This window comes from Carassius carassius, chromosome 11 (genome assembly GCF_963082965.1).
Source record: "Carassius carassius chromosome 11, fCarCar2.1, whole genome shotgun sequence".
NCBI classification, from domain to species: Eukaryota; Metazoa; Chordata; class Actinopteri; order Cypriniformes; family Cyprinidae; genus Carassius; species Carassius carassius.
The window spans coordinates 35,020,360-35,034,639 of NC_081765.1; the positions used below are offsets into that span (position 1 = coordinate 35,020,360).

At 41.2% G+C, this 14,280-nt stretch overlaps 1 protein-coding gene across 1 annotated transcript in view; it reads left to right on the top strand.

The window, feature by feature from the left end:
* Positions 1-269: 269 nt before the first annotated feature.
* Positions 270-14,280, top strand: part of LOC132153264 (inactive dipeptidyl peptidase 10-like) — a 107,458-nt gene continuing 93,447 nt past the window's right edge. The window contains exon 1 of the mRNA XM_059562653.1: positions 270-473. Within this exon, the coding sequence (XP_059418636.1) occupies positions 408-473 (66 nt within the window). The 5' untranslated portion in view covers positions 270-407. The remainder of the gene's footprint in view (positions 474-14,280) is intronic.

A 14,280-nucleotide genomic window follows, 5' to 3' on the forward strand; every position in this document is an offset into this window, starting at 1 on the left:
ATAAGGGCATGGTCTGCATGAACAAACACGAGTAACGTTAACTCTGCGTTACAGTGACTGTGTTACACGAGAGAGAGAGAGAGAGAGAGAGAGAGAGAGAGAGAGGGAGAGGGAGAGGGAGAGAGAGAGGGAGAGAGAGAGGGAGAGAGAGAGAGAGGGAGAGAGAGAGAGAGAGAGGGAGAGAGAGAGACAGAGAGAGGGAGAGAGAAAGAGAGGGAGAGAGAGAGAGAGAGAGAGAGAGAGAGGGAGAGGGAGAGAGAGAGAGAGAGAGGGAGAGAGAGGGAGAGAGAGAACTCCGCTCGCTTCATTCGCTTTTCTCTTTGATCGATCATCACAGAGGCGCTTCTGGCGGACAGACGAACTGATCACACAGAACTGATCGATCAGATCTTCGTCGCTGCTCCTCGATGAATCAAACGGCCAGCGTCTCTCATCAGGTGAAATGTCAGTCCTCATCATCCAAGAGCATCACAGTAAGTGTTTTCTGTGTTTCTCGCTGCAGGCGTGTTGCTGACGTCACTGGAGTTTGTGTGCTGAAATGAAAACAGTGGCAGATCAATTACAGATGATCAATAATAATTCAGATGATGTGGTTGTCATGTAATATCTCGATATTTCCTGTTTTGCTGTTGTTTGTCTTTTGTTTTACTTTATATATATACATGCATCACAAGTGTCTTTAATGATTCAGAACTGATTCTGAGCATTGTTTAGTGTTGAGTCCTGGAGAATATAGTCAGACCCAAGCAGTTGTTTGCTTAATTTTGTCCTGCGGATCTGATTATTTCAGGTTCAGACCACTGCTTCCGATCCAATCGAAATTTTGAGATGGACTGAGCCATAATAAGAATGTTCCTCTGCAGATGTAATGATGAATGTGTAGCTACAGGTTCATGATGAGATGAACACAGTAACGCCAGACTTTTGTCTTTTCTGTTTTGATAATAATTGGTGTAAAAAGAGAAAGTCTTTTTATTTCTTTGTTCATTGGTATGCGTTTGAGAGGCAGTGAAGGCCTCTGTGCGGTTCATGAATGTTTAATAGTTTATGATGGACTGATCAAAGCCGGAGCAGAGCTCACCTCATGCTTCACGCTGTTGAAGGATCTTCATCATCCTCATCCTCATCCCTGATCTATACTTGAGTCTCTGGTCACCTTTATATCTAGAGCTCTTTATACAGTACAGATGGATTCTAAGCAGCTTCACAGTGATAAACAGGACCAGCATCTCACATCTCACATCTACAGGACGCTCTTCTCTGTGACTGTGGGTCATTCACATTGCTGTATATTGTGTATATTATCATGTGTGTGAATGATCGGCTCCTCTGCTGTTAGGATTAGATCTCACGAGGTCAGTCAGGATCAGACATCACTCATGCGCCTGTCCATCAGCTCATCACACACACACACACACACACACACACACACACACACACACACACACACACACAATGCGGTCAGTATGGTATAGTTTGTGTGCTCATATTACCTTCAGAGACAGTGTTTGATATCAGATATGCTCATAATGGAAACTCATGTTACACAAACAGGTTTTCACCTCAGTATCCAGTCCTAGAAAGCCACTTCCTAATATTACACTGAAATGTGCATCTGCCGTGACAAACTCTGGTGTAATTAGTTAAATTAGTTAAATTAGTATGGAAGTCGTGGCCTAATAGTTAGAGAGTCGGACTCCCAATCGAAAGGTTGTGAGTTCGAGTCCCGGGCCGGCAGGAATTGTGGGTGGGGGGAGTGCATGTACAGTTCTCTCTCCACCCTCAATACCACGACTTAGGTGCCCTTGAGCAAGGCATCGAACCCCCAACTGCTCCCCGGGTGCCGCAGCATAAATGATGCCCACTGCTCCAGGTGTGTGCTCACAGTGTGTGTTCACTGCTCTGTGTGTGTGCATTTCGGATGGGTTAAATGCAGAGCACAAATTCTGAGTATGGGTCACCATACTTGGCTGAATGTCACGTCACTTTCACTTTCACTTTTCAGTTTAAGAGTTTTCTAACTGAATGAAGAGGGCGTCTGGACGTGTCTCATCTGATAGCAGCCGGAGACTCAGACAGATAAGTGCATTACAGGAACTGAAATGACAAAAGAAACTGGACGCCGGATTGAGTTTTTTTTTTTTCGTGGAGATTAAAAGAGAAAACAGTGTCAATAATGCAAAATGATAGTTAAAGGCAGTTCATCATTGGATTCAGTGAAGTCATCTCTGTTCAGTTAAATAGTGTCTGTGCATTTATTTGCAATCAAGTCAACGATATCGCTGTAGATGAAGTGACCCCAACTAAGCAAGCCAGAGGCGACAGCGGCAAGGAACCGAAACTCCATCGGTGACAGAATGGAGAAAAAAACCTTGGGAGAAACCAGGCTCAGTTGGGGGGCCAGTTCTCCTCTGACCAGACGAAACCAGTAGTTCAATTCCAGGCTGCAGCAAAGTCAGATTGTGCAGAAGAATCATCTGTTTCCTGTGGTCTTGTCCTGGTGCTCCTCTGAGACAAGGTCTTTACAGGGGATCTGTATCTGGGGCTCTAGTTGTCCTGGTCTCCGCTGTCTTTCAGGGATGTAGAGGTCCTTTCTAGGTGCTGATCCAGCATCTGGTCTGGATACGTACTGGATCCGGGTGACTGCAGTGACCCTCTGATCTGGACACAGACTGGATCTGGTGGCTACGGTGACCTCGGAACAAGAGAGAAACAGACAAATATTAGCGTAAATGCCATTCTTCTAATGATGTAGCAAGTACATAGGGTGTTATGGGAAGTGTTTCCGGTTCCGGTTTACCTAATTAATGCAGCCTAAAAATCCTTTAACGGATTTGGATATTAAAAGCATATTAGTATGTTATGTGTATGCCAGGTTAAAGAGATGGGTCTTTAATCTAGATTTAAACTGCAAGAGTGTGTCTGCCTCCCGAACAATGTTAGGTAGGTTATTCCAGAGTTTAGGTGCCAAATAGGAAAAGGATCTGCCGCCCGCAGTTGTAATAATGACTAATAATGAATTGAATATAATGTGAATTATTTCTGTACTTTTACTTTTCGAGTCATTATTTATCAGATATGCTTAAAATAATGTGGAGTGTTTACTAAAAATGATGGCGGTGATGTCTGTTCAGGGAAATAAGACAGTTATGATATGTTACTCTATATGTTACTGTACAATAATCAGATGCTTGATTGCCTCAGCAATCCTGATTTCTTGTCAATCACTAATGAACGTGCAGCATTTACACCAGATGATTCTGATTTTATGAATCTGTGTGCGTTATTCACTCAGTATGTTTCACTCTGGCTCTGTTCAGAAGCACTGATAAATCATTCATGTTTCTGGACATCACAGCCGCTGCTGGGTGATGGTCTGATCTGTTCTGCTGTGCAAATCCTGGAACAATAGTTTCCTGTTATTGGTTTAATGGCACATCAAAGAGGAATTAAAGATGGTTGTTGTAGATGATGATGGCTGTTGGTGGGTGGCATGAGCTCCCACGCAACAGATGCAGAACTCCTCGAAGAGACGAGCGTCTGTGGATCCTCCGCAGGTCACATGGTGTCCAGGTCAGCAACAGACCACAGCACTGCTTTCCTTTATGTTTAATGCTTCTGATGTACAAACACACTGTTTATCAAAACTAAGTCTCCACCAGGTTTGTGCAATTTTAATCATTTTTACATGGCTTCTGAAAAATACTGTAACAACAAGCAGTGTTTAGTGAGGATCTATTGACCCAGTATTTTTTTCTTTATAATAAAACAGAAACAACATGAAAATGTTTTAAAAATAAATAATGAGTCCGTGTTTACAAAAAAAGGCACAAATATTAAAATTGGGTATTTAAAGTAAATAGTGTCCCAACTTTATTTAAACATCAGATTGAACATGAAATGCATGAATTTGCTTTGGATTAATATAAACCCAGAGAGCTTCTGCTTCATTTCTGCTCCTTTAGACGTACGAATCGATGTCAAAGCTGTGCTGTTTGTTCTCAGACTGTGAGACTCATCCAACATACAGCTCATTTCCTAATGTTCTCATCAGAGCTTGAGGTTTATTTGTGCTGCTCGAGAGAAATGGCCAGATAATAACCTCAGAAATATCTGCAGTTTACAGTATCAATCATGAGTCGTGTTCTTCTTGTTCTGACGGTTTTCTCTCGTTCAGGTCCGTGTAACAAACACCTCCTGTTCCTGTAAATGTGTCTACATCATGAGACCTCAGAGCAGCACATTTCATCACTTTAGTGCTTTAGTATTGACCGTCATAGATCTGAAGTCTGTGATCGTCCTCACCTCACGTCTCTTTTGTCCTGGATCTCTACATTCACAGAGACACGGTGAGCTCAATGGAGTTAAAACAGATGCTACCTTCCTCTGGATCTTCACATCTTGTGGATAAATGAGAGATTGACACTGTTGTTTTAGTTTAGTACTGATAATTTATCATCTTGAAGGAAACATCTGTTTTTAGCAGCAGAGCTGTAATGGATCTAACGGCTCTTTGTGTTTGTGTTGAAGAATCACTGAGAAATCAGATCTGATTTAACCTCAGACTGCTCTAAAACATCTACAAATGCTGCTCATTATACACACTGCATATAAAAGTACATATGTTTCATAACACTTTACAATAAGGTGTCTTCTGTTAACATGAATTAATGTAAAAACTAACATGAACTAACAATGAACTATACATTTATTACAGTATTTACTAATCTTTGTTAATGTTAATGAAAACACAGTTATTCAATTTTCTTCATGTTCACAGCATACATTAACTAATGTTAACAAGCACAACATTTGACACAACTCCAATCCTGACTTTGAGTTGAAGTTATTTAGTGAAACTTTTTTAAACTCAATTATTTTAATGATGAATGAAAACAAAAACAAAAACAAACAAAAAATCACAATCCAATAAAACAACTATAAAAAATATTGATATATTTGTATATATATATATATATATATATATATATATATATATATATTTCCGTGACTAATTATCTGAGCAATGTATAGTCGTATAAAGGCTGTGAGCAGCATCAGCAGGTTACAGCACAGCAGCTCTGCAGACAGGGACGAGTGTACACCTCACACAGATGTTCTGTGAGCATGAAGGGGCGGTCACACTAGACTTTAAACGTGAAAAATTATTTCGGACGCCGCTGCGAATATGGGCGGGAGCAAGATAAAACGGTCTCAACAAATCTTTAACAGACATCTTGCAGACGTACGTGTGCTATCTGGGATATACAGCTATGATTCGCGAACCCCAAACTGACTCAAATGATTCACGCTCCGAACTCCCAAAACTGACTCAAATGATTCGCGAACCCGCTTTAAACTACCGAACTGATTCAAATGATTTGCGATCCCCAAACTGATTCAAATGATTCGCGATCCCGCTCCGAACTCCTGAACTGACTCAAATGATTCGCGATCCCGCTCCGATCTCCCGAACTGATTCAAATGATTTGCGATCCCCAAACTGATTCAAATGATTCGCGATCCCGCTCCGAACTCCCGAACTGATTCAAATGATTCGCGATCCCGCTCCGAACTCCCGAACTGATTCAAATGATTCGCGATCCCGCTCCGAACTCCTGAACTGACTCAAATGATTCGCGATCCCGCTCCGAACTCCCGAACTGATTCAAATGATTCGCGATCCCGCTCCGAACTCCCGAACTGATTCAAATGATTTGCGATCCCCAAACTGACTCAAATAATTCGCGAACCCGCTTTGAACTCCCAAAACTGACTCAAATGATTTGCGAACCCGCTTTGAACTCCCGAACTGATTCAAATGATTTGCGATCCCCAAACTGACTCAAATGATTCGCGAACCCGCTCCGAACTCCCGAATTAATTCAAATGATTCGCGATCCCGCTCCGAACTCCCGAACTGACTCAAATGATTCGCGATCCCGCTCCGATCTCCCAAACTGACTCAAATGATTTGCGAACCCGCTTTGAACTCCCGAACTGACTCAAATGATTCGCGATCCGGTTACGAACTCCCGAACTGACTCAAATGATTTGCGAACCCACTTTGAACTCCCGAACTGATTCAAATGATCCGCGAACCTGCTCCGAACTCCCGAACTGACTCAAATGATTTGTGATCCCACTCCGAACTCCCAAACTGACTCAAATGAATCACGCTCTGAAGTCCCGAACTGACTCAAATGATTCACAATCTGAAGTTCCCATCCAAATCAAATGACACTGCCAGCGCTACTATTGGCTTAGTTCTCTAATTTCATAACATTTACTGATTTTAAGGTACGAAAAGTATGTTGTTAACAAATAAAATATCAATTTTTCCATTCCGAACTGCTTTCCACGTTGAAACATCCACGAACATAACCAGGTGAGCAGATCACTCTCTCACTATTTGATTGCTCTAGTCTTTATCCACTCATCATCATCATCCACCAATCAGAACACACGAGAACTCTTTGACCACAGCTGCTGTGCTTCAGCTCTTGCAGCAGCTCAACACTGGTTTTCTCTGAGGTGGTCGGATCACATCAGATTGTGGTTAATCTTGCAGATCATGACTTATATCTACTCTTCCTCTCCCTGCAGTTTGGTAATAGAGCATCACAGTCCCGCCCACAGCCCGAGAGAGCTTTGGTGCCGGAAGTAAATTTCCCATTAATTTCTCCCATTGACTTTCGGAAAATCCGTATCTAAAGAGTTTTAAAGCATGTGTGAGGATAACCAGCTACGGCTGAACTCATAAGCATATAACATATCATTTCGATTGAAAAAATTAAGAGAAAATCCCAAAAAAGTCAATGGTACAAGACTGTGTATAAATTTTCATTTCGAGCGAAGGAACTACTCCTCCCATAAACCACCGCGCCTCACTGAAGTCGACTGAAGCCCCAACCGCGAACGAGTCTTTGAGCGACTTCCAAATCTAACGACGGCCGCGCGAACTTTTTCCTCCAGTGAATTTTAATTTATATAGTGAATGTGCAGTAATAGCAGTTCTTTCAGTATTAATCGTGTAAATAAATAGTGTTTTATATAGGTATTGTGTATTGATTTTTATATTTATCATCGTGTATTTTAGATATTGTGGGTGTGTGTGTGAAAGCGGTTAACGATAACGTCAGCAACATGGTGCAGTGCTTTGTACCTGACTGCAATCACCGCTCAGTCGTCAACACATGTCGCTGCCATTACACAAATGTTCAGTAAATGCACAAAAAGGTATGCCTAGGCTAAATAATGTTTTGACAGTGGCATTATAAAATGCTTGATATGACTCATACCATATGAAGGCTACCGTAGCCTAGCTAAAGTGTACGATAATGCTAACTAACGTTACCAACCTCCCTCCAAAACTCACCAAAACTTTGTAGTTCTTGTCCCTCATGCTGGCCCTTACTAAACCCACAAGCTGACCCTCGGACACGCTACACTCAACTAACGTTACATGACCCCATCTGAAGTGGTTTTTACCCATTTGAACACTTTTGTTTTCCTCCTTGAAAAAAGCCATCATGGCACCCAAGGAGATCATGAGTGCACTGATAAGTCTACCGTGCAAAAACGCAACACAGGTTTTTATTTTATTAAATTTTTTTTATTAATGATCTTCAGTCTTCATGGACCTTTGTGGGGTTTAACCAGACGGTTACATGAGTTCCACCAATCAGATGCATCACTGTGGGATTGTGGGATTGTTCAGGATTGTGGGTAATGAAGAACTTATCCAAGGCATTTATCTCAAAACAAGGTTAGTGCCCCATGAACCTTTGATGTTTATATGAGCATATACTGTTGCTTAGTACAGCCGTAGCTGGTTTTAAGTCTACCATATATGGTTGAGTTTTTATGGCTTATACCCCGACTGTCAATGCAGAAATTTTATTAAATTTTTACTTCCACCACCGGCTGTGGGCGGGACTGTGATGCTCTATTATCACAACATGGATTAATATGTGCTTGTTCTGTGTCTTTTGCGACGGCGTCGAAAGCGTCTTATATTGTACTCTCTGTATATCTCTCTATATAAATATATACACCCTAAGCAATAAAAATTATAAAACGTCCTCATTCAAATGTACCATTCCTGTTTCCACTGACACTGCGAACCATGCAGCTTCTTTTTATATTTTATATTTTTTTATATATTTAATTTTTAAGATTTATAATCTTTTAAATATTTATAATATAAAATGGGACGCTGCGCTACAGCTAAAGTTATATAGCTAGCGCTTCCTTCATTTTTGAATTTCTTTACAGAGAGGTCACGAAGTGACGTATCGTTCTTCTACTGGTCCCACATTTTCACGTGATGCGAATTCGCATGTCAGAATTCACCAAACTTGAACTTTGGAACGCAGCGAAATGCAAAATTTTTCGCATGAGCTTGCGTTTCCGGTCTGAGTCTGACGCTTTCGCATGCATATGAATGGAAGTCAATGGAATGAAAAGTGCAGTGTGACCGCGCCATGAGCCGTACATGACTGTAGTGCTCACATGGGCCAACACACATTCAGCGCAATATTGAGCCCGTTTTTCTCTTTCGGCTGAGAACATGAAATGCCAGTCTCAGCTGATATTTCAGTGCATCCCTATGAACAATCAAACCGTCTACTCACAGGAGGAATTTCTGTGCTAATTAATCATTTAGAGAACTTTTAATGTTTGAAAATGGAAAAACTCCTTCCTGCTGCCTTTGTTAAAGATGTTAAAGCTGGTTTACACTGCGACAGAACCTGATTTATTCTCTACCAGCAGCACGTGTTTAGATCCGTTTGGCTTCTTGACTGTTTTGTGCTGGTGTAAGTCATGCTCCCTGCTGTCCTGTACTGCTCTGTAATGACCACTAGAGAGCGTCTGTGTCTCTACTAACAGCCTTCGGAGCACACACAGGCCTCATGATGCTGGTCAGCTCAACATGAACTGTGTGACATTATTGATTCAGTTCCTAAAAGTAAAGGAAACAATCATGCTTTCTGAAGTATTTCTTTTGAGATATAATTTTGCTGTAGAACTGTTGAGTTTATGGATCATTACTGCTCTTCAATATGTTGTCCCCATAATAATATACTGCATAAAAAATAAAATATTTTAGAGATGCGAATCATGTTAGGTTTTCTTTGATCACTGTATCTCAATGCAGAGAATTTTAAATCAGTGTTGATTCTGCTTGATCTTGTTCTAAAACATACCATACGTCTTTCTTATGGTCCATAATCAAGTCAAGTTGTACATATTTTTTATATCTTATCTAACAATACAGCGTTACAGAGATATTTCAGTGCTTTACAGAAATGATGCTTTAATGTCTCTGATCAATGCGTTATTAAAGCAATGACTGCGACCTCGTGTTCCTCGTCATCGGTCAGTCCGGGCGGCTCGTGAAGGTCTGATCTCTAACCTCATGATGGACGTGTCCAGACACAAACAGCAAGACAACAGGACAAAGATAAGCATTTCTGCTGGTCATCTTATTTCCACACAGGGAAGATGTTGTTCATTTAATGTGGTCTAACGTATCTGAATAGAGAGTTTGCAGGATGAGTCTGAAGAAAGCTTAATAGATGCGTGTCTTTTGTTCAGAGAGAGTGTCTGAGTGCCAAGCATTGCTATGAAGACTGTTACAGACTTTAGATGCCAAATGTGAGAGGGCTTTGCCTCCTCTATTGAGGACTTTTTGCCTGTGGTTTTTGCTGCTTATGCATTTAAGAGTAAGTAGCAGCATTCTGTAATCGATGTCAATCCTAACAGGTATCTAGTAGGATAGCAACATTACATTTAGTCCACGATTCAATACAGACCTCAGCTTTTTAACTACAGTTTTCGGTTTGGTGTTCTTTGTGATTTGCGATTTAAAATGCGCTTTTAAAAACAAATTAACAAACAAACAAATAACGGAACAACTCCTGTACACTTTTGTACACTGGAACATTGGTTACCACATGTCTACCTCAAATATATTTTGAGAGAAGTATTATTTTAGGATGGATCGCCCATTATTGAATGCTAAAAGCACATGTAGTGTTTAATTCATAATGGAAACCAGAGGCCTCAGCAGAACGCTCCAGGAAATCCCAACTATGGACAAAGACATCCAGCTATTGCTTTAACTGAATAAAAAGAAGATGAAAAAATTTTGAATGATGAAACATGAAGACAATAAACACTTGACTGCACAATGTATAGTTTATCTGTGTTCTTCAAGCCATCTTGGGTATTTTCATAAATATTAAGTGTATTTATAATCCATTGCTAATCAACATAGCCTTTAATGACAGTATAGAATATATCTTTTGTCTTTTGTTGGACAGCAGGTTTAGAAACGCTTCTCATTACAAGTCATTACAGCGGAAGATGTTTGCAGTGTGTTGCATGAAAACAATCTAGTTTCAAACAAACATAGTTTTGTGTGTAATTCAAAGCTCCTGCATTTCTGTCTGGTCAGCATGGGATTCAAAGTGAAAGTGCTTTTTTCATCCCATGGTTGGAGCGTTTGGCTATTGCTCTTTTTTGTTGATCAGATTATGCGTCAATTTTAAAGCTCTTCAATTAAGTGAGGGTCAGTAAAGGTCGGGGGGGGTCAGAGGGCAGAAGACTTACTGAACTTTATTAATAGTGCCAAATCCAGCACATATTCAGGCAATTATCACTCTGACCCAGAGTAATTAGCGTACAGTCCTGAGAGAGAGAGAGCGCTGTCTCACCTTAATGAGTGTGTATCCACACACACACGCGCACACACACACACACACACACACGCACGCAAGCACCCACGCACGCACACACAGACACACACACTCACTCACGCACACACACACACACACACACACACACACACACTCACTCACTCACGCACACACACACACACACACACACACACACACACACGCACGCACGCATGCACGCACACACACACACACACACACACACGCACACAAACACACACACACACACACAGACTCACTCACGCACACACACACACACACACACACACACACACACTCACTCACTCACTCACGCACACACACACACACACACTCTCTCACGCACACACACACACACACACACACGCGCACACACACACACACACACACGCACGCAAGCACGCACGCACGCACACACAGACACACACACTCACTCACGCACGCACACACACACACACACACACTCACTCACTCACTCACGCACACACACACACACACACACACACGCACTCACACACTCTCTCTCTCACACACACACACACACACACACACACACACACACACTCACGCACACACACACACACACACACACACACTCACTCACTCACTCACTCACTCACTCACACGCACACACACACTCACACACTCTCTCTCACACACACACACACACACACACACACACACACACACACACAGACACACACACACACACACACTCACACACACACACACACACAAACACACACACACACACAGACACACACACTCACACACACACACACACACACACACGATGAAATGGGCACATGTGGCTGAACTCAATCCTAATACTCCGAGCAGCACTTCAGCGCTGTGTGTGACGAGTAGTTCAGGTGTCCCTCCTGAAATTCCATAATTGATTTTGCTGTTTTAATCTCCGTGAAGCTGCTTTGATTCTGATTGGTCAGTCGTGAGGTCCCGATAGCAACTGTCGTCAGTAGCAACGCTGAATAAGGTGCTCATCACATGCCTCGCTCTCGCTCGTTTCCTTCAAACATCTCAGTTATGGACTGTATTTACTGTAAAATGAAACTGCAGGACTTCAGTGTTAATAGTAGGCCTGTAATATTGTTGAAGTGTTCGTCTTGCTGCCAGAATGATTGTTTTGTACACTGTAATGGATTTAAGATTTTAAAACGCGTCTTCTAGAATGAGCATTTTATGTCCCTGTCTTCTGATACAACTGTAAATTCTGCCTTAAATGTCTGTCCTGTCTGAGCCTGTTTATTCATCTAGGCTCAAAGATGTTTGTTAGAAACAAGTAATTATTCTTATTATTACTTACGTGCCAAGTAGTCGTGTAATGAGCTGGATAATGTATGTCCAGCCGGTTGTTATCGCAGAATAAACCATTTCAGGGTGATTTAGGACCCAGTGAACCCCACAGATCCAGTCGTGTAAGGCCTTGTCCACACTAATATGTTTTTGTTTGAAAACGCATCTTTTTCTCTCCGTTTCGGCCTCCTCTCCACACTGAGACTGTGTTTTTGTCAAAGAAACTGAAGACAGAGACTAAAGACAGATTATTGTAGGATGCTGAACTTCACAGACGAGTGTTAGAGTGTGAACTAAACACACATATAAATGTATATTATACACACAAACACACGCGAGCCGATGAAATCAGGTCAGACATTTCTCTCTCTCATTCTTCAACAGCTCGTACAAGGTTCTCCTCAGCTTGACTGAATCTGGAGCCGATGAATACAGAGGCCATAGATCAGGGAGAACCGCCTGTTTCTTCTGTGTGAAATAAAGCAGTGCAGCATGTTTTCAGGATGTTTGGAGCTTCTTACAACCTTAGAAATATAGAAGCATTGAGTTTAGCTGACAGATTACATGTGTGTGCTGTTTAATATTCTGGTGAGACAGCTGTGAGACACATTGATCTTTCATATGATCAGAGACGGATTATTTTCTGCATTAATATTAAATGCAGTGATCAGCAGCTCCTGTTAAGGCAAGGCAAGTTTATTTATATAGCACATTTCGTACACAATGGTAATTCAAAGTGCTTCACATAAAAGAAAGTCATGAAATAGTCAAGAAATAGTCATGAAGAAATAATAAAACAAAAATTCAAACAAGCAATTTTAAAACTTTGGAAATGATTTAAAAATGGACTTATTTAAAATTAATTTAAAACAGTTAAACATAGAAAATGATTTTACATCAAATACAGTGAATACGTAAAAAACAGTGCAATCAGTTCGGACATTGCACAGTGCTCATTCAATAAACACACAGCTAAACAGATGAGTTTTGAGTCTAGATTTAAATGTGACTAGTGTTTTAGCACATCTGATCTCTTCTGGAAGCTGATTCCAGCTGCGGGCGACATAGTAACTAAAGGAGGACTCCCCTTGTTTTGTGTGAACCCTTGGTATTTCTAACTGACTCGATCCTAATGATCTGAGTGGTCTGTTAGGTTTATATTCAGTGAGTATATCTGAAATATATTTCGGGCCTAGGTCATTTAGTGACTTATATATGAGTAAAAGTACTTTAAAATCAATCCTTAATGTAACTGGAAGCCAGTGTAAGGACCTGAGGACTGGTGTGATATGCTCAGATTTTCTGGTTCTAGTCAGAATCCTGGCAGCAGCGTTCTGGATGAGCTGCAGCTGTCTAATGGTCTTTTTGGGAAGGCCGGTGAGGAGCCCATTACAATAGTCCACCCTGCTGGTGATACAGGCGTGAACAAGTTTCTCCAAGTCTTGGCCGGAAACAAAACATCTAATTCTTGCAATGTTTTTTAAATGATAGTATGCTGATTTAGTTAATGCTTTGACATGACTATTGAAACTAAGGTCTGTCTCCAGAATCACACCAAGATTCCTGACTTGATTTTTAGTTGTTTGACCCCTAGAGTCAAGGTATGCATTCACCTTGAACACTTCATCTTTGTTTCCAAATGCAATGACTTCAGCTTTTTCCTTGATTAACTGAAGAAAGTTCTGGCACATCCAACTATTAATTTCATCAATGCATTGGCAGAGGGAGTCAATGGGGCTGTAGTCATTTGGAGATAAGGCTAGGTAAATCTGGGTATCATCAGCATAGCTGTGATAGGCAGTTTGGTTCTTTCTCATTATTATAGAAGTTAGCAACAGTTTTTATACTGAGAGTATAAACGTAATGCTTTGACTTTACACTGAATCTCTTACTAACCTGTGTGTGAAGCCTCACATTTCTGCTTTAAACCACAGCAATGTTTATGTCTTATTTATTCATCTGAACAAACATAGGGATGAATCTGAGCTCTGCATAACCAACAGCATGTCACAGATGCATTCAATCCCTCAATGGTTGAAGACATTCCTTCATTCCAGAGTCAGTTATGTGATCACTGTTGTTTTCATATGTAAGGGTTCATTTGCAGATCCTTTTCCTATTTGGCTCCTAAACTCTGTGTAACGGATGCGTTAGTGCCCGCTTAGTAGGGGAAATTAATGTTACCTCGGAAGACTTAAGAAGGAAAGGATCTTGGTCCCCCACCTCAGTGCTTTGAGTCTCAATG